Source organism: Xyrauchen texanus, chromosome 36 (assembly GCF_025860055.1).
Source record: "Xyrauchen texanus isolate HMW12.3.18 chromosome 36, RBS_HiC_50CHRs, whole genome shotgun sequence".
In the NCBI taxonomy this organism is placed as follows: domain Eukaryota; kingdom Metazoa; phylum Chordata; class Actinopteri; order Cypriniformes; family Catostomidae; genus Xyrauchen; species Xyrauchen texanus.
In genome coordinates this window covers 33549878-33570969 of record NC_068311.1, presented here as the reverse complement: position 1 = coordinate 33570969, position 21092 = coordinate 33549878, and the positions used below count along the sequence as shown (strand labels likewise).

General features: G+C 38.9%; 1 protein-coding gene across 2 annotated transcripts in view; it reads left to right on the top strand.

Moving 5' to 3' along the window:
* LOC127629668 (LIM domain kinase 1-like) overlaps positions 1–21092 on the top strand; it is a 110072-nt gene that overhangs the window by 79961 nt on the left and 9019 nt on the right. For both annotated transcript variants that reach the window (XM_052106871.1, XM_052106872.1), the window contains 9 exons: positions 12526–12635; positions 13499–13693; positions 14569–14674; positions 16638–16825; positions 18870–19056; positions 19161–19247; positions 19975–20106; positions 20224–20283; positions 20436–20501. In XM_052106871.1, coding sequence (XP_051962831.1) covers positions 12526–12635; positions 13499–13693; positions 14569–14674; positions 16638–16825; positions 18870–19056; positions 19161–19247; positions 19975–20106; positions 20224–20283; positions 20436–20501 — 1131 coding nt within the window. The remainder of the gene's footprint in view (positions 1–12525; positions 12636–13498; positions 13694–14568; positions 14675–16637; positions 16826–18869; positions 19057–19160; positions 19248–19974; positions 20107–20223; positions 20284–20435; positions 20502–21092) is intronic.

Here is a 21092-nt window from a genome sequence, read left to right as displayed (position 1 = left end):
TTTAAAACATCAAATTTAAAAATGACCACATATACAAACACCAGTCATTTAAAATACAAACACTCCAAAACTGTCCAGAAAGTGAAGCTTAAAACACACAACATAATAAAAGCATGTTTCAAAATAAAATCTAAAGCCCTGAAATTGAATACAAATATATTACAACTGTATAGTAAAATGTAATATTCACTGTAATAATAATAATAGTTAATCAAAATATTACAAACAAGACTGCATGTTTTGGCCAAACTTTTATTCAACAGCAGAGACATGTTAAAAAGTTATATGTTCACTTATTAAATGTTTGAAGAATTTATTGGTTGGACACAAATTTTGAGGATGAAATTAAATAAATCTTTAAAGAATGTTCTGAAATGTTCTGGAAAATAATAATAATTATTAAATCATAAAAAATAACTAGACGGGTGTGTCCAATAGCACACTATAATATTAGCATATTTTTGCGGTGGTTCTGAAATTGGTTTCGAGAACAGTAAGATTTCACTGGTGTTGGTACCGGCTACTGAAATGTTGGTACCATGACAACACTAGTAAAGCTGTTTATATTGCTTGATTTTAGTAAATTCAATTCTGTCTCTATTTATAAGTTTGGTCAGCAGCTATTTTTCATCAATACCGTAAGAACACTAATCTATTTTAACTAATCTATTCATTAAAATCAAATAATTATAATTATTGAAATCATTCTGTTATATGAGAACGAGTTGATATTTTCGACAATGCCGAACATAAAATATTGTCCACATTATAGTGGTTTGATATCACAGTACATAACCTGAGATCATCTTAAACTCTAATGATGATATGTTTTAGCCAGAGGTGCTCTGCAGACCGCATGTAGAACACTTTAACCTGTTATTCATTGAAGATTGTTTAAGAGTATTTTTAAAAGATCATTTCATCCTCATTTGTTTATTTTTTAGTAAACATATGTTTAATACAACCTCTTACCTCAAGACAAATTTTTGTCAGTTAATCGTTGCAAGAAGCGCCTAAATTGTTCTAATAATTATTAGATTAAACGATCATAAAAATATTCGTTAGTTGCAGCTCTAGTGTCTAGAAACAATGAATTCAGCCTCCAGTTTGCATCGAGTATTTTGCGATTAAGGATCACTGAAAATCCTGTTGTCTGCAATGTACTAGATGTCTGCTGCCACCTGGTGGACGTTTCCAGGCATTTCTTGATTGAAAATATTTGTAAAAACAAATTCCAAAAATGTCCGCTTTTGTATTGCATGCAATCATATTTTATGTGAAATCTGATTTTAATAAAGTAAAAGTAATAATTATATTCTCACTGATATTTTAAAATGAGTATTTACTGAATATAAGCAACTTGTGCTTGGTTCAAATTTTGTATAATATTTTATTGAAAAAGTCAGCTGAAAGCCAGTTTATTGTTCAGATAATATTCATTTATTTACCATTGTTCCTCCAAAATTCACCATGTTTATTGCAGCTGAGCTAACTCTCTCATCAAATTGTCAGATTTATCAGACAGCCCTAAACATAAACCTGCTGTCTTTGACGTTGCCTCGTTTGAAAAGGCATGATTTTAAATTAGATAATGAAAATAACCATACATTCATAAGACCATTGAAGCATATGCCTACATTGTAAAGACATAAGCTTATGTTCAGCTGTGGGGTAAGTTTAGTTTTAGGTTCGATATTTGTTGGATACTCGCCTAAGGTGCGTAAGGGACCGTCTGAAAACTCCACCCACAACTAAAACGTCACTGCCATCAGAGCAGTTATTTATTTGACTATTGACCTGCATGTTATATCATAAAATAACATTATTTAAAGAAAATAAATAAAAACAAATTCACAGGTTGTAGTTGATCACCAGAGTGATGGCTGTGTATATGAATGTACAGTATTTACTGATATTATGAAAATAATAATCACTCAAATAAAAAATAAAAAAACATTATTATCACATTCCAAAGGTTGTAGTAAGTTCCCAGTAGATATAATAACTTTATACAGGTGATATTTTTACAGTTAGTCCATCCACTGGGAATTTACTATAAAATTTGGAATGCGAAAATAATATTTTCAGGAATTGCACGTCAACTGAATGAGTGATTGTACACCTCCTGTGTTTAACAGTGAGTGGAATTTTCAGATGGTCCCTTAAGTACTCTAAGCAATGAAAGCGCATTGGAGCATTTTTAGTCATAATTCTGCAGCCGCCACTCCCAACTGACAGTTCTGAGTGCAGTGTTTTATGTCTGTATATTATAGTTATATACCATTTATATTTATATACCATAACATCAAGCCAAGTGTGAGAAAATCATAGAGCGTGGGAATATAAAAAAATATTGAATATAAACTAATTTTACCCAGCTCTGGGAGCTTAGGTGTGAGGGAATTGCTCATCATGGAAGTAATGCTAAGGGAAGTTCATGAATGCTCGTGTCTCAAAAGCTTGACCAGTGAATTTAAAATCAGCATTTACACATAGCCTTCACATTTGTCCGATAATAAAAGGCACAAAAACTGCCTCGTATATGATCCAGTAGGTAAAGGCCACCCAAATTCCCATTCAAAAACATAGCTGTGGGAATGATCTGAGCTTGAAATTACTCTTTGCTGTTATGTAAATACTTATTGTCTTATATTAAATATTAAATGTAATAATATCTTCTAATGTATTTGTTATTATTATTATTATTATTATTATTATTATTTATCATTTGTTATTTACTGTTGTAGCTGTTATAATTCACTGGAATGAATTCTCATCTGTCTTGGATGCACCCTACGTTATGTCTATATATTCCCTGAACTGCATATTGCTTTGTTCATTTCACTGCAATATGTAAAAATGAAAATAAACCGATTCTTTCAAATGGGACTCTCCAAAAGCCCAAGAGGACCACGAATAGATCCCAAGAGGGGAAGAGGCATGGCCTGGGAGGATTCAGCCTCCGGGCACCTCTGAGGAAACCCTCTCGTGTTTCCCTAGGGACTTACATCCACTGCATCATGGTGTGCAGCTATAGCAGCAACGTATACCTTCAAGGTGGAGGGGGACAGCCGCCCCACAAGCCTCTCCTGCAGGAAGGAAAGCACTGATCCGACTGCACATCTCTGGGGGTCTTCAGCTCGGAAAGAACACCAATTCGCGAACAAACGCCACTTCAGTGCATAAAGCTGCCTGGTAGAGGGAGCTCTGGCTTGCGTGATCGTGTCTAGCACTGTTGGTGGAAGGCCACTTAGATCTTCCACGTCCCATCAAAGGGCCAGACTTGGAGGTTCCAGAGGTCTGGGTGTGGGTGCCAGATTGTGCCCCATCCCTGAGAAAGAAGCTCTTTCCTCAGATGAATCTGCCAGGGAGGTGCTGTCGCAAGGAGCATGAGGTCTGAGAACCAAGTCTGGGTGGGCCAGTATGGGGCCACAAGGGTGACTTGTACCTCGTCCTCCCTGACTTTGCACAGTATCTGTGCAAGAAGGCTCACTGGGTGGAATGCGTATTTGCGCAGCCCCCAGGGCCAGCTGTGTTCCAGCGCGTCTGTCCCGAGTGGGGCTCCCATCAGGGAATACCAGAGCGGGGAGTGGGAGTATTCCCGGGAAGGGAACAGGTCTACCTGTGCTTTTCATCAGCTGGACCACCTGCGGGGGGTCTCCACTCTTCACTGAGTTGCCTGCCATGACAGCGTGTCTGCTGTGGCATTGAGGCTGCCTGTGATATGAGTGGCCCACAGCGACCTCAGCCACTGCTGACTCCAGAGGAGGAGATGTCGGGCGAGTTGCGACATGCGACGAGAGCATACGCCGCCTTTGCGATTTATATATGCTACTGTCGCTGTGTTTTCGGACCGGACCAACACATGCTTACCCTGGATCAACGGCAATAGCCTCTGCAGGGTGAGCAGAAACTTTATGCAGTTGATGTCTGAAGTCTGAAGCCAGTGCTGAAGCGGTCTCATATGCATCAACCCGAGCTGCGTGACTGCTGCTGAGGAAGCCATATGCCCCAGGAGACTCTGAAAGTGTTTCAGTTGAACTGCTGTCCTCCACCTGAATGACTTCAGACAGTTTAGCACCGCCTCATAAACGAGTGCGCGCTATCATTGAGACCGAGTCTAACTCCATGCCGAGAAAAGAGATGCTCTAAACCGGGAGAAGTTAACCAGAAGCCCTAGATGGCTGAGTTGCCTGAGCACCATATCTCTGTGCACGCACAGCAACTAGAATCAGTCGACCAGTTATTGAGGTAGTTGAGTATGTGGATGCCCTTCAGGTCTACTGGCGCAAACCAATCTTGATGCCGGACACACGTCAAAGTGTGTTTCTGCGTCAGCATCTTGAATGGGAGTCTGTGTATGGCCCAGTTCAAAACTCGCAGGTCCAAGATTGGCCACAACCCACCGCCTTTCTTTGGCACGATAAAGTAAGGTCTGCAGAACCCTTTCCCCATCTCGACTGGAGGGACAGGCTGTGTCGCGCCCTTGTGAAGAAGGGCTGTGATCTCCGCACATAGGGTGGCGGTGTTCTCGCCCAGCACCGAAGTAAAGTGGACGCCGCTTAACCGGGGCTGGCGCCTGGCGAACTGAATCACGTAGCCGAGTCGGATGATCTTGGCCAGCCACTGCGATGGGTTGGAAAGCGTTAGCCACGCGTCCCAGCTCTGGGCGAGGGGCACTAAGGGGACGATCGCATCTAACATACCTGGTGGTGGAGCCTCGCGGTGGGGTGGAGCAGGAGACATCGTGTCGGGGAGTGTTGCTTCGACCCGAGGCAGCTGTGCTGTGGGGGAGCTCAAAGCACTTAACTTGCTATGCGAAACCGGCATAGGGTCGGTTAACGACCACTACTGGTCGGGGCCGGGCGCGAAGGCGGGGAGTCATGAAACTCTACATGGTGCAAGCTCTTTGTCTATTATTTAAATTTCCTCAGTTGTTTAGAGATAAGCTGGTTTCACTGCAGAGCGCTATGAGAGTTTTTACCTCTGAAACCCTCCTCCTCCCCAGCACTGCTTGTCTAGATCTTCTTCAAGAATATTTTATGTGTCATATTGTGCTAAAGCAGCAGTGTTTGTCTGCAAATCTAGTCTGCCAAGACCAAACCCACCAACATTGCATATCCATTACAAGACCTTCAAATTATTCTGAGAGTTCATCATGATTTAAATTACTTTTGGAAGGCCATAAATTCGACTAACAAAATCTACAAAATTTCTGCTAATTTCCACCTTGTTTTATGTTTTAAATGTTTGTGTAAACTATTGCAACATCACTTAAGTCCATTTTCTCCATGTCAGTCTATTTTTCTGGTACTTTTACAATATCATTTCAGATAATCCAATCTTCAAAATCACATAAAAAACAAACATTGGTCACTTTACATGTCAGTCAGATGGACTCTTCGGGTGATATTTGGTCAGAATAAGCTGCAAAGTGGACCAGTTGATATGCTGATAGTCAAATGTCTGTCTCTGTCAGACTAGCTTCAGCCTAGCATGCAATGGGGAAGAGTGGATATTGACATGGACTATGTTTACACAGAACTTAAGAAAATGTTTTTTTGCAGAAAGATGAGTTCTGAAATGTCATGTACACGAGAATGCCGATTTCCTTACACCACTCGAGGTATAAAAAGAAAAGTTTAACACACCTAGTTTTCTTCCTGGAGAATGTGGCTTATGTGGTTATGTAAATTCTTGCATTCTTATAGGTTCTTGAGGAGTGCGCATTTACGTGAACAGACCGAATAACAAACGTCATTGAATGGAATCCAACAAAAAGTCAACACAGCAGAAATAATTAAAAATGTCTGGCAATACAGTGGGAAAAGCACATACACTATAAACTATACTCATTTATACACACCGATGTAAAATATCGACAGTCCCTGACATTCGCGTATTTGTGCTCATACATTGGGGGAATCCTGGAGTTTGACATAAGACGGAAGCCCCACTATTGCAGCGCAATTCTGTTGCAGGTTGTGATTGGAAGTTAAGGAAACCAAACACAACAACAACACTAGAATATCTGGAAAAAAGTGAAGCAAAAGGAAATAAAATCACAAAGTCTTCCTCAGATGCCATGTTTTTTATTTACATGAGCATTGTGGGGAAATTACATTGCTGTAGAGAAAGCTGTTTACTGACAGAGCCGCATGTATATGGGAGTAAAGTGTATGCCGCTTATACAGTGCAAGTAAACTTGAATGCCACTTTCTCACAATAAGCCTCAATGGAGTGTAGGTAAATGTGGGTGCTCTTGGCGTGTGTTGACTGAAAGCTAAACGTGCCGTGTAATTGCTTCTACGATGGCCTGACACCCAGTCAAAGCTGTCAATTGGAAGTATAGGTCTCTGTGGAACAATAATGGGTATTTCCCAATCTGTGGGTGTTCTCAGACCGGGATTGGTGTTTCTCAACTGTCCAATGAATGTAGGGAATCTCAATGTAGTAAGCAAATCATCTAAAGCAGTTGAAAAATGCCCATCCTGGTTTGAAAACACCTATTTTATTTCTGCAGAGACTCCAGTTTCTTCATCTTCATTCAGCGTGGATTGTGACAACAGTAAATGGTCATAAAAATTGTACAATATGCACCTGGCTATAGGTGTACTATGTATTAATAGTTTTTGTAAACGTAAGAAATTTAGGAGTTAAGGTTGACAATCTCTTCTATCTTGTATCTATTTTGGTCTTGGCTTCCTCGCATATATTCAACCATAAAGCCACCTTTACCCTACAAACATTGTGTCCTATTGCATGTTGGTTTTCATGCACAGATGACAGAAAGCCATGCACTGAGACGTGAATGGAGTTTCATTACAGCGGCAAAGTGTATTTAACATTTTTAAGTCAAAATTGGCCCTATGTACAAGTGTAGGTTCATGTGAACCTCAGCTGAGTCCGAGTGAAGTCAGAGTCTTTAGCCAATCGAGTCTGAGACAACTCAAGACGAGTCCATAACAGGTCCAGTTAAATATGTGAAAATTGTGCCATTACATCGATATTTCAATACTAAATGCAACAAAAACATGCAAAACCTCTGTTGCAGGTCATAACTAGTATCCTGCTAAACAAACTTCAAAATGGTTTCAGAACAAAAGCATTTTTGATTAATGATTGAATGAATTTAATGAATGAATGGTTGATCGATCAGTTTTCAGTAGCTGTGTTCATAACACTGAGCTTTTCTTTTACTATACTGTAGTAACACGGCTGAAGATTTGACCTCGTTTTCTTACAGAGATTGTGTGTGTGTGTTCGAGGGAGGGTCAGGTCGAGTGGGGGAGGTATGTGTGTGTGTATGTGTGTGTGTCTGCGCAGAATCGCATGCGCTCAGCAGCAGATGATGTCACCCACTCAGAGAGAGATAGAGCGTGCGAGAGACACACAGTGAGAGTGAGGGTGCTTTCTACGATGAGCTCAGCTCTGAGCGTGTGTGTCGAGCGCGTCTCTCAGCTGTGTAGTGTTTTCATGCCGCAGTCACTAGAATGATCTTCGCGCTGTAGACAGAGCTCGGGCCGCTTGCTCGTGGTCATGGTTGGCGATCTGTTTTACTGGAGCTTCTGCTGTCTGAAACTCTGGAAGAGAGACAAGAAGGTGAGAGACACCGCATGGGAGTCATCGATTATGACTTATTTTCATTTGAAGGATTTGTACATGTTTCATTTGATTAATTACAGTTTGACTGCGATGTTGATGGTAAATTAGAATTCAAATATTCAAGGATACGTTTAAACCAAAGATTAGAAGATGCAGCTCAATTCATTTTCATTTCTAGTAATTAAGAGTTGAGTACAGTTTTGATTGATGATGGGAGAGATGTGGCCTGATTTATTGCTCATTTGTCTGATAATGTTTGGCATGTTGGACTGTATAATGTAATGATGACTATGCTTCATATTTCCTCATCATCTTTCTCACATTAAGATGAATAATGTTCTTCTGGATTTATCCTGTTTGTGCTGCGTTGTTTGAAATGATGAAATTTGCATATATTGCAGTTCGGGAAATTCTCAATTGAACAGTCATGTTTTCTAATGTATAATGAATTTGTGTTAAATACATTAGTTAGTCATTTTAAACGCTTAATGATTTAGTCTCATCCTTGACTAGTTTTCAGAGTCGTTTTTAGCATCACATCACAATGTGTCCCACTGGCCTATATTCACATGTGCTGATGTCTGGGGTTTCTCGATGTGTCTATAGCTGCGGATCATTTACATTTATAATATAGCCAAACAACAATATTAATTTGGCCTTTTTTTTATTACATATTTGTTATTAATATTTTTATATTAAATTATTATTTATATTTTTGCCTTAATATGCATCTAAACAGTCTTGGTCAGGTATTAATGTAAACACGGACTTGAAGTGTAAATGCCTAAAATAGACTGCCGCTGTCTTGTGCAGAGGTAGACCGATATAGCGGTTTTACCGATTAATCGGTGCCGATAGTTTATTTTTGGTACTATCAGTTATCTTCAAAAACATGGATAAAATGTCAATAGTTGCCGATCGTTTTTTCATCATTTCACCATTTCAAAATAAGAGTCCCTGGTGTGTTTCAGGCTTGTTTTCTTATTAAAAGTCCCGTGTTATGCACCAGATCTTTGGTGCATCTGGGATTTTACTCATTTTGGACTCTTTCTCTACCATAATAAAGAAAGAATAAGAATATATATATATATATATATATATATATATATATATATATATATATAACACTCTATAAATCAATTAGGAAAACTATCAGCTGATTAATTGGTTATTGGCATTTTTACCACCTTGGTTGTTGTACCGGCAAAACCACTATTGGTGGACCTCTAGTCTAGTGTGTCATTTATATTAATATTAATCACACATCAATAACAAGAAAAATACTATCTGCTTTCACACATTACTTGCTTTAAAATAGTATTATAATCATACATGAAAGACCAGTAATTTAAGTAGTTTTATTTGTTTTTTCAATTTCTGAATGTTTATTTAAATACTTGATTCTGCGGTTAAAACTTCAAGCGCTGCACTGAAAACCCTAAAGTTGAATTTACTCAACTGAATTGAGCGAGTAATGGCGTCTCCAAAACTTGTGGAATTAAGTTCACTTAACTTGGTGTTCATATTGAACGTTAAGGTAGACGCAAACAGCCTAAACTCAGATTTGTTATTTAATTGCTGTTAAATTAACTCCAATTTTGATCATACAAATCAACTATTTGCAACAGTTCAAGCAGCATTGATATTTGAGTTATGAGCCCAAATCTTGACATTTCAAGTAATGTTTAATTAGGACAACTTTAGGGTGCACACTGTGTTTTCTCCATTAGTTTCTTTGCTCTTACTTTATTAATGACTGTTTGCTTATCTTGAATAATTACTTGAGAACTTGAAACAACATTTACTCAATGATGTGTGTTACAGTAGTCTATTTTCTTCCAGTATATTAGCAGGAGAAACTGAATTCCCCAGTGTTTAGATGATCAGAGTGTTTAGTTGTAAATGAATAAACAAAATTTCCCCAGGAAAATTTCAAGAAGCATGTTGCTCTCTGTGTAGGCGGAGTTTTAGTTCCTGCTCTATATTTAATTGTTTATTAATTGCTTAAATGAAGGTGTAGTGAGAGTGGTTTGTGCCAGTGGACTGAATGAGTGTTTCAGCAGGGTTATGTTAGTCCACCAACTAAACCAGCTCTAACTCAGGAGGGCGGTATTTCCCAAAAGCATTGTAAACTTAAGTTAATCGTAGAGGCCATTGGCGCCAATGGTTTCTACAATCTTCTTGAGCTTACAGTGCTTTTGGGACATTCTGGGAACTGTTATTAGTTCATAAGAGTGTGCTTGCTGTTTTCTGTCATGTCAGTGAGGGTTTTCAGGTGCAGTCGATCAAACATTAAGAATCAAAGTGATTCGTTCAGGTCACAGGGGTGATGATTGCCTACTTTGAGAAGTTATCAGCACCTCATGCTGGTTAGATGACCATAATGACCTCTGGAGAGATGTATTGCCCAGTTATATTTGCAATGTGTAGTGTGTGATGTAGTCATGGGATTGTTATTGTGACTCACACACTTGTGGAATTACTCAATGCAGAACAAGATATTGCCAGTTTGATCACATGAACTCTCCCACATACTAGTGGAATATTTGGTAAACTTTCCAAAGAGGTTTCAGATATGAAAAGTTTGGTCGTTTCCTGGAATATCATGGCATTTATGTGAGATACGTGCTTAGTTTCGATATCAAAAATGTCTGACAAATAAGCGCTTTAAGCTAAATGAGGAAATGACAACATATATTGGGAGATTGGGTTTTTAATTTGACATTGCTTTTGATAAAAGCATCTACAATGTTAGTAACAGTACTTGTCTTGTGCTCAAAGTCACGACACTTCAAGATGTTCATTAGAAAGAGAATTGAATGCTAATATTTCGACAAATATCATGGTGACAGTTCACTTTAAGCACATCACAAAGCTAAACATGGCTGAATAGAGGACGCATTTACTTGACCGTACAGTTCACTTTCTGAAAAGATGATGTCATTCTTCAGGTTTTTTATTTTCTTGATTAACACAACTTCAAGACAATGACATCTCTCTTCATTATTTATTGATGACTCACTTAACAGGCAACAGTTTTGTAGAATGACCCATAATTAGATTGTGTTAAGATGAGAAAACGGGTAAGATATTACTTAACTGATCTTTTATTGATACGACTATATTGACTTCATTGGGAATGGTTGTTGGCGTTGTGATCACAGGTTTTTCCTGTGGGTGGTGGTGCGCGTCACACAGTTGTGTATTTTGAGATGTGGTCGTGACGGGTGTGTGAGTATGGGGTGTTTGTTCGTGGTCTGTCGTTCTGTTTTCCGTGTTGTCTGAGGGTTTGTGAGGTACTGTAATGATGAAGCAGTGGGCACAAAGAAACATCACTGTATGATGCCTTCACATTTTCCCCTCTGGTCTATAAGTGTCATTTACACATTGTTCTTAAGTATAAAACTGAAAGAAAGCTTTGAATTCATTTAGATTATTTTTGGTCAAAGTTCTAGACTGCTCCTGAAAGCCCAGGATCTCTGGAGACTCTTCAAAGAGAACATGATTGATGATGTAAACTGGTGAAAGTCCTGGCAAACATTTGACTGACTGACTGTGTTTATTCTCAGTTGAATAAAGAGAGGTGAGAATTAATTTGTTGTAGGTTTAATGTACATTTGCACTTATTATTATGAGTTGAGCAGACTACCATCAGATAGATTTCAGGTACTTTCACTAGTTTGGTGATTTGTAATTCAGTTCTGAGCGTTAGCATCCATTTGCATCCCTCATTCCCTGTGGGTTTAGTCTTTCTTCTTTTTATGGAAATAAATGCAAATGACAGTTCTATTAAACTATGAGGGTTCAGAGGCTGTATTAGAGCGCAACAGTGCCCACACACTTTCTCAGCCGTCTTTGTTTCCGGAAGTATTTTTCCCATTCATTTGTACCATAGTGATCTCATGAAATCCTTCATTAAAGAGTTAAAAGCCATGAACCAAACCAACCTGCGCTGAGGTGAATCAAGACATTATATTTTTTGCAAAGTATTCAGTAGATTGAGACTCGATTGTATCATTCATAGTGTGTCATGGGAGTGGGCGATCACTGCAGAGCTCTTTTGGTGAGCTTCGTTTGCTGTGATTCTCTGATTGGTGGATCTTTCTCTGCTGGATCATGGGTAGTATAGTTCTTCATCAGGAATCCCACTATAAAACATGTTTTAGATGTTTTTCAAGAAATGTCGTTGAAATGATGTAAACTGATGACTTCAATAGAAGCATATACCAAAACTCAATGCACCTATGGAGTAAAGTAAACTTCCAGAAACAGACGTGTGTGCTCTATAGTGAATGTAATCTCAGCTGAAAGCTGTTATTTGGAAGGACGGTGCTATTTAAAAAATATTAACATTTTATTTCAAACCTTATCTTATTAATGGAAGTGTCGTTCTTCCACCAGATCAGTGGTTGTCAACCTTTTTGACTAGTTAATCACAATTCATTTTGTGAAATATCTTGACATTTTATCAGCATTTTCAAGGAAATGTTTATTTGAAAGAATTTAAGTCATCTTGTCGCCAACTTGAAAGTTTGCTGAGGCCCGATATACTTCTGGAAAAGTTTTCTTTGTTCTTCATTCAAAAGCTGATATAACACCCGCTAATAACTCTACACGCCGGTGTGTTCATGTGGACTGATCTTAACTCACTGAATGGGAATTGGATGCCAGCCTCAAAAGTGGGTGGATCTTCAGGTCACACCTACCAATGACATGGACCAAGTATATTTGGGCCTTTAATGGGCCCCAGACCTCTGGTTGAACCAATGCAGTCCTAACATGTATACTGCAGTTAATAATGAGTCTCTATGGGTGCTGTGCATGTGTTTCACATCATAATCCAAAAAATCTTCATTAGCTGTATAAATGTGAACTGTTCATGTCTCTGATGTCAGTGGGTGTGTGATTGTTGTGTTGCAGGTTGCCGGGGAACAGAAATATCACCCAGAATGCTTCACGTGTCTGAACTGTCATGCATTCATCGGTGATGGAGACACATACGCTTTGGTGGAGAGGTCCAAACTTTACTGGTGAGTCTCAAAACGTTTAATGCACTGCAGTCAACATTTAAACACTAATATATGAGGAGCACCAAAGAAGACAACAAATGTGTATCTTGCCATTAGGAGTTCTCCTAAGAGTTTTTGTCAGTTTGTCAGTTTAGCGTTGAGGTTTACTTTCATGCGTAATAATTTGGAAATAGAAATGCATGTACTGTAATATTGTATGTGAGATAAAAAGGTTTACATGAAATGTTATATTGGCCTGTTTGATTCATATGAATTTTACATTTATATAGTGCTTTTCTGACACTACACTCAAAGTGCTTTACACGGTGAACAGGGGAATCTCCTCAACCACCACCAGTGTGCAGCATCCACCTGAGTGATGCGACGGCAGCCATAATGCACCAGTACTCTCACCACACACCAGCTATTGGTGGAGAGGAGAGAGTAGAGTGATACAGCCAATTAATGAATGGGGATTATTAGGAAGTCATGATTGATAAGAGGCTATGGGGGAATTTGGCCAGGACACCGGGGTTAAACCCCTACTCTTTACAAGAAGTGCCCTGGGATTTAGTGACCAATGACTGTCAGGACCACGGTTTAACATCTCATCCAAAACAATAACAATGATTTCATTGTTATAGAAAATCAAGACCAGTATACATCTATGCTTGTAGTCATAGTGACAGCACATTTGTCTTCAACACACTGCGTTATTTTGAATGAAAATCAGATACACTGCTGTATGATTCTGAATTATTCTGGGATGTAGTGTGCTGCGGGATTTAAATAAACACTTGTAATAAATGTGGGTAAATAAGGTGAATGTATGAACTGAGAACAGTCTTGAGGATAATAACACATTTTACTGTGTCTCTCTCTAGCGGTCACTGTTATTATCAGACTATCATCACTCCAGTCACTCTGCCGGACTCTCCATGCTCCAGAATTCCTCACACAGTCACTCTGGTCTCTATTCCTGCCACTGATGGCAAACGTGGACTCTCCGTCTCCATTGATCAGGGACCCGGTTCTTATGGCGACAGCCCCGAACACAACCACACCGTCAGAGTGGCACAGTGAGTGTGTGTGAGTGATTGTGTGAGTGATTGTGTGAGTGAGTGTGTGAGTGAGTGTGTGAGTGAGTGGTTGAGTGAGTGAAAGTGTGTGTGTGTGAGTGAGTGTGTGTGTGTGTGTGAGAGTGAGTGAGTGAGTGAGTGAGTGAGTGAGTGAGTGTTTGAGTGAGTGAGTGAGTGAGTGCGAGACAGTATGTGTGAGTGAGTGAGTGTGTTTCTGAAAGTCATGAAAATTCCCACCACAGTGTTATTTCCAGCATATCTCAAATTCTATTTTAATATAATTCTGTGCTGGAAATTTAATTTTTTAATGTTTTTTTAACATAGAATTGACAACTTTTTTGTTTTGCTAAGGCAAATTTCATAACTAACATTTAATGTATCCTAAAGACACAAAATTAAATGAAATTTTCACACTTTTTTGTATAATTTGGTGATTTTTAACAAGTACACTATTTAAAAATAAATAAATAAAAAATCTTTATTAGGGGCACAGTTGTTTGGTGTGGTGGAAATGACGTAATGTTTCCAAAATTGAGATATAGTATATCTCAAAATATTGTACTATGTTTCATTTGGAAAAACTGATTCCTTGTGAGTTCTTCGAAGAATCGATGGTTCTTATCAGACCAAAATCGATATATGATCTCTGATACATCGTACACTATTACCATTTCAACGTTTTGGAGACATTTGACAGAGTTATGTTTCTTATATGATTTTAAAAACCTTTTGTTCCAAAAGTGTGTCTAAACTATTGACCTGTACAGTATATCTCTAAAAATATCTGATTTGATAATTGACCTCTAACCTTCTCATGTTGCTCATATTGATCTGATTCGTACTCATTGATGGTTACATTTTGTGTGTGTGTTCAGGGTGGACCCAGAATGCATCAGTCCAGATGTGAAGAACTCAATTCATGTTGGTGACCGAATCCTAGAAATCAACGGAACCCCCATTCAGAACGTTCCTCTAGACGAGGTAAAGAACACTAAAGGAGCATTCACACTGACTGCGATCTGCAGCGACAGCAACCAGAAGTCATTTATTTTAAATGGGAATTTGAGGCGACGTGAGAAATAGCGCTCATTAACTTTTATGCAAATAAGCAGCAACAAATGAGCAAAGAGTGTGGCCGTGTAAAATCACTGTTGTGCCCACTGTCAAGAGTCTTATTGCTTTATTAACAATTAGGACGAAATATACTATATAAGCAAGTTCATAATCATTAACATTAACACACGTTTACACATTGTGTTCTGAAATGTGTCAGAATACAATGAATAACTTGTACTGAACTCACTTTTATTAGGTGTCTTTAACTACTAAAGTGGCAAGATGAAGTATTTGAAGCCTGATGTTTACAATTGTCTTAAAATCTGGTTTGACCTTCATCTAAGTTACAATAATGAACAAACACAATCTGTTTTAACTAATAACACACAAATTATTGTATTGTTCTTGTACATACTGAATACATCATTCAAACATTTGCAGTGTAGGTTGGAAAAAGTATGTGAACCCCATAGGCTAATCATGTCAACAAAAGCTAATAAATGGGTAACGAGTGACTTTGTCAGTATACATAAAGAATATACAAGGTCACAAAGAACCAGGGACAATACACAAAATCAGAAGCTAACAAGTAAAGCTGTCATCAAAGGAAAAAAGGCTCCAAACACATGGATTCAAACAGCTTTTAAAGGGAAGGAAAGGCCATCCATTGGTGGAGAGTGGAGATGATGTCATTAGGGTAATTAAGATTGGCAGCCCAGATAACCAATAACAGCAACCTAATCAGAGTGTGTAAAAAGAGAGGGAAACAGAGAAGAGAACACAAAACAAGCATGCATACACATACATGCATAGGGATGGAAAAGGTTGAATTGTTTGGAAAGAACACACAGCACTACATACTGCATAAAAAGAGAACCGAATACCAATATGAAAACATCATCTCAACGGTGAATTACGGTGGAGGGAGCATCATGATTTGGGGCTACCTTGCTGCTTCAGGACCTGGACCGCTTGCCATCTTCAAGGAAAGAATGAATTTAACAGTTTATCAAGATATCCTACAGGATAACATCAGGGTGGCTGTGCGCCAGCTGAAACTCAGTAGAAGTTGGGTGATGCAGCAGGACCATGACCCTAAATATAAGTAAATCCACTAGAGAATGACTTCAAAAAAAATTAAATCCATCTTTTGGAGTGTCCCAGTCAGAACCCAGACATGAACCCAATAGAGGTGTTGTGGAATGACCTCATGAGAGGTCGTTCACACCAGAGATCTTTAGAATATGTCTCAACTGAAACAGTTCTGTGAGGAAGAATGGGCCAGAATTCCTTCAGAACGTTGTGCAGGTGTAATCCACAGCTACTGAAACACTTGATTGAGGTTATTGCTGCCAAAGAAGGATTGACCAGATATTAAGTCCAAGGGTTCACTTACTTTTGTTTAATGGGATGTGTTCTATAAAGACATGAAAGATTATATTTGTTTGTGTTGTTAGCTTAAGCACATTGTGTTTGTCTATACCTGTGACTTTGATGAAGATGAGATCAGAATTTATGACCAATTAATGCAGAAAACCAGCTAATTCCAAAGGGTTCACATACTTTTTCTTGATGCTGTATACACTTAAACATTTGAGACAATGTACTTACTATGTACATTCATGTTGTTGCATTGTTAGTACCTGCATTTAACTATATCTGTAGTTACACTGTTAACCTTACCCCAACCCTAACCCCTAACCTGACCCCTACTCTTAAACCAACCTATACCTCAACCTTTGTTGCAGCAAAAGTGAATCTTGTGAGAATTTTGCAGAACAACATGTAGTTACACAAGAAATATATTGTATTGCATGTATTTTAATGTTAGTAGTTAAAGACAGTATTGTTTTACTCTAAGCTTTTAACCTTCATATGTGTGTGTCAGATTGATTTACTCATTCAGGAAACGAGTCGACTGCTTCAGCTGACTATCGAACATGACCCTCATGACCCCAGGCCCTCAGAGGATCAGGTCGATGGCCCAACACCGCTGTCTGAGGGGCCGAGCCCCGTCACACCCATCACGCGACCCCCGAGCAAGGACATTAACAACCTGCGCTCACGCATAATCACGTCAGTACACATCAATATTCACAACATTAGCATATGATGTGGACATGCTCAAATGATTTTGAACGATTCTGATGATGTGTTCTGGTGTGGTTTGGTGTCGCTGGATTTAGTATTTAATAAACACAAGAGAGTTTTACTACTTGAAGACCACATGAAGATAGACAGATATTTTGGCCAGAGGTCCATTAGATGTGGCTTGAGGATGTGTCCAATTGGACAATTAATTGATGCGGCCATTTCTTCAGTTCTAAAGTGGGACATGATTTTATTTAGCAATATTTGATTGGCTATGGTATTGTTAGTCCATTTAGTTTATGGTTACATCAGCACAAGTCTTTTCAGAAGAGACAGTTGTGACATTTCAATTAAAGTTGATGACATTTTTTTGATTCTCAATGTGATGATGTAGAGTGAATATACACTGATCAGCCACAACATTAAAACCACTGACAGGTGAAGTGAATAACATTTATTATCTCGTTACAATGGCACCTGACAAGGGGTGGGATATATTAGGCAGCAAGTGAACAGTCAGTTCTTGAATTTCATGTGTTGGAAGCAGGATAAATGGGCAAGCGTATGGATCTGAGCGACTTTGACTAGGGCCAAATTGTGATGGCTTGACCACTGGGTCAGAGCATCTCCAAAACGGCAGGTCTTGTGGGGTGTTCCCGGTATGCAGTGGTTAGTAACTACCAAAAGTAGTCCAAGGAAGGACAACCGGTGAACTGGAGCCCAAGACTCATTGATGTGGGTGGAGAGCGAAGGCTAGCCCATCTGGTCTGATCCCACAGAAGAGCTACTGTAGTACAAATTGCTGATAAACGTAATGCTGGTCATGATAGAAAGGTGTCAGAACACACAGTGCATCACAGCTTGCTGAATATGTTCAGAGTTCCCATGCTGACCCCTGTCCAGCACTGACAGCACCTACAATGGGCACGTGAGCGTCAGAACTGGACCATGGAGCAGTGGAAGAAGGTGGCTTGATGTGATGCATCACGTTTTCTTTTAGATCATGTGGACGGCCAGGTGAGTGTGCATCATTTACCTGGGGAAGAAATGGCAGCAGGATGAAGAAGACAGGCCAGCGGAGGCAGAGTGATGCTCTGGGCAATGTTCTGCTGGGAAACCTTGGGTTCTAGCTTTCATGTGGATGTTACTTTGACACGTGTCACCTACCTAAACATCATTGCAGACCAGGTACACCCCTTCATGGTAGTAGTATTCCCTGATGGCAGTGGCCTCTTTCAGCAGGATAATGTGCACTACCACACTGCAAAAATAGTTTGGGAATGGTTTGAGGAACATGACGAAGAGTTTAAGGTGTTGACTTTGCCTCCAAATTGCCCAGATCTCAATCTGATTGAGCATCTATGGGATGTACTGGACCAACAAGTATGATCCATGGAGGCCCAACCTCGCAACTTACAGGACTTGAAGGATCTGCTGCCAACATCTTAGTGCCAGATACCACAGGACACCTTTAGAGGTCTTGTGGAGTCCATTCATCGATGGGTCATTGCTGTTTTGGCAGCATGAGGGGGACCTACATGATAGTATGTGGATTTAATGTTGTTGCTGATCAGTGTATAGGAATGTGTTTACTAATGTTAATGAATAGCACCTTATTGTACATTGTGAACAAACAAAAATATAACAACATTTATATTAAAATGACTCACAGATTAGTTACTCTGAAAAATGATTCAAAATAGCGCCCTCAACTGACAAATGTAATGAACAACATGGCTTAAAAATGGCATTAAGCTTAAAAAATGAGCATGACAATGTGCAAAATGATTGACAGGCAGAAAGCGTCATTGTCCGTGCCTCGAGGACACATTTTTATTTGTTGTTTACAGAGTTTAGAGCTGTCACAGAGACCGGTGCGATAACTCACGACACTTATTTCAGTAATATCTTTAATGGAGTAGGAACTTTTAAAGCACAGTTAATATCATCTTGAAATGTGAATTGAATGTAAGTTTTCCGTTGCCTTGTATTTCATTTTTAAGAGTTGTTTTGTTGATGTTTTGCACAGGCGTAGCTACAGTATTGACAAATCACCATGCTCGAGTAACACGCCATCACCGGTGTCTCTGAGGAAAGACATCGGCCGTTCAGAGTCGCTGCGAGTCGTGTCAAACCCCACACACAGAATATTCCGAGCGTCTGATCTCATTCATGGAGAGGTGCTCGGGAAGGGCTGCTTTGGACAAGCCATAAAGGTGACAACACACACTAAACTCTCTGCAGCAGTAAATATACACACACACATGCACAGTATGCTGGTATTCCATTCTGATGTATGGATTGTTTGTGTGTTGATCAGGTGACACACAGAGAGACAGGTGAGGTGATGGTGATGAAGGAGCTCATTCGATTCGATGAAGAAACACAAAGGACCTTCCTCAAAGAGGTGACGACACACACACACACACACACACAACACACACAACTGCACTTAGAGGACAAATCTAGTGTGTACTAGAAGCCAAAGTCCTCTAAGCAGATACCAAACATAAAACAGTGTATTTATTATAAGTGTGGAGGAGTAGAGTGTGGTGGTGTTTGTTGTGCAGCGTTCCCCCTCATTTACTCAGATTACACAGGGGTTACATGAGAAGTAGTCTGTAGTGTACACTAGACCCTCATTAGTCTGTCAACAGCTTTCACTGTAAACACTGCCGCTTTAACAGATGAAAGAAAGTCTTTGACATCAGCTAACACTCGTTTATCTGTCATTAGTTTGTTCAGTGCACATAATTCACTGTGTTTATGTGATTGTGTGGAACAGTTGTTCAATTGCATTTAAAAGGGAAGTATCGGGTGATTTAACAGGTTCATTCTGTCAGTGAATTATTCACAGACCTGCACGTGAATTCCGTCATAACCAATTTGTCTCCCATCGGAGCACAGGTCAAAAATGTTCAGACACCTTCAGTTTTGATCTTTCTCATTCTGTTTTGAACCCGTTACTGGTCCTCGGCTGTTAAGAAAAGCTTTTACATATTGTATTTAATATATTACAGCATATATTGTTAAAGAAAAGTTAAAGTGAAGTTTCTGAAGATTACCATCATTGATGCAGGCTTTGTTTTGGACAGAGGTGATGTTTATCGTTCCTGTTGTTTGTGTGTGTTCAGGTGAAGGTGATGCGATGTTTAGATCATCCTAACGTGCTGAAGTTCATCGGCGTCCTCTACAAAGACAAACGGCTCAACTTCATTGCCGAGTACATCAAAGGAGGAACCCTGAGAGAAATCATCATGAAAATGGTGCGTTTGTTCATGCGTTGCTTTTAACTGATGCTCTTTTACTGTATTATTTTCAGCACTGTGAAGGACGGTACACTCTTTGAGCTTTCTCAATGTGAATGTGTGTCATTTATACAGGACAGTAATTATCCGTGGAAACAGAGAGTGAGTTTTGCCAAAGACATCGCGTCTGGAATGGTGAGTGCTGACCGATCACTGACACACTCTTTACTGGCCTCTGCTGGCCAATCAGCTCCTGTACAGTCACATGTTCAGTCCTGTGTATTACTGGAGATTGCTGCATGTTTAATGTTACATCTGGTAAACTGACAGTCATTTCTCCCACTCAGGCGTATCTGCACTCCATGAACATCATCCATCGAGATCTCAACTCACACAACTGTCTCGTCAGAGAGGTATGTCACATCAATAACATACAAAGCTTTGTTTTATGTTATGTGTTTTGCTTTATGTTTAGTTTGTTTTGCTTAATTTTGTGTTTTGTTTTAATTCATTTGTTTTAAGTTTTGTTTTGCTTTGTTGTATTTAATTTTGCATTGTTTTATATTTTTTGTTTTTAGTTTATCCTTTTAATTGTTTTATGTTGTTTCCTTCGCTTTGTTTTATGTTTTGTTTTGATGCACTTTGTTCTGTTATGTTCTGTGTTTTGTTTTGCTTTGTTTTTTATTTTTTGTTTTGCTTTTTTATTTTGTGATTTGTTTTGGTTTTGCTTCTTTTTATATTTTGATTTATGTTTTGTATTGTTTTCTGTTTTTTTCTTAAACATTTTTTATGCTTTTGTTTTTTTTTTGTTTTTTTTAGTTTTGCTTTGCTTTTTATATTTTAATTTGTTTTGTGTTTTGTTTTACTTTGTTTAGTTTTATGTTTTCTTTGCTTCTGTTTATGTTTTGTTTTGCTTTGTTTTGATTTTTGTATTTTTGCTTTTATCCAAAATGACTTACAAAAGAGAAATACATTGTAAGCGAATCACCTTGACAGAGGCAGTG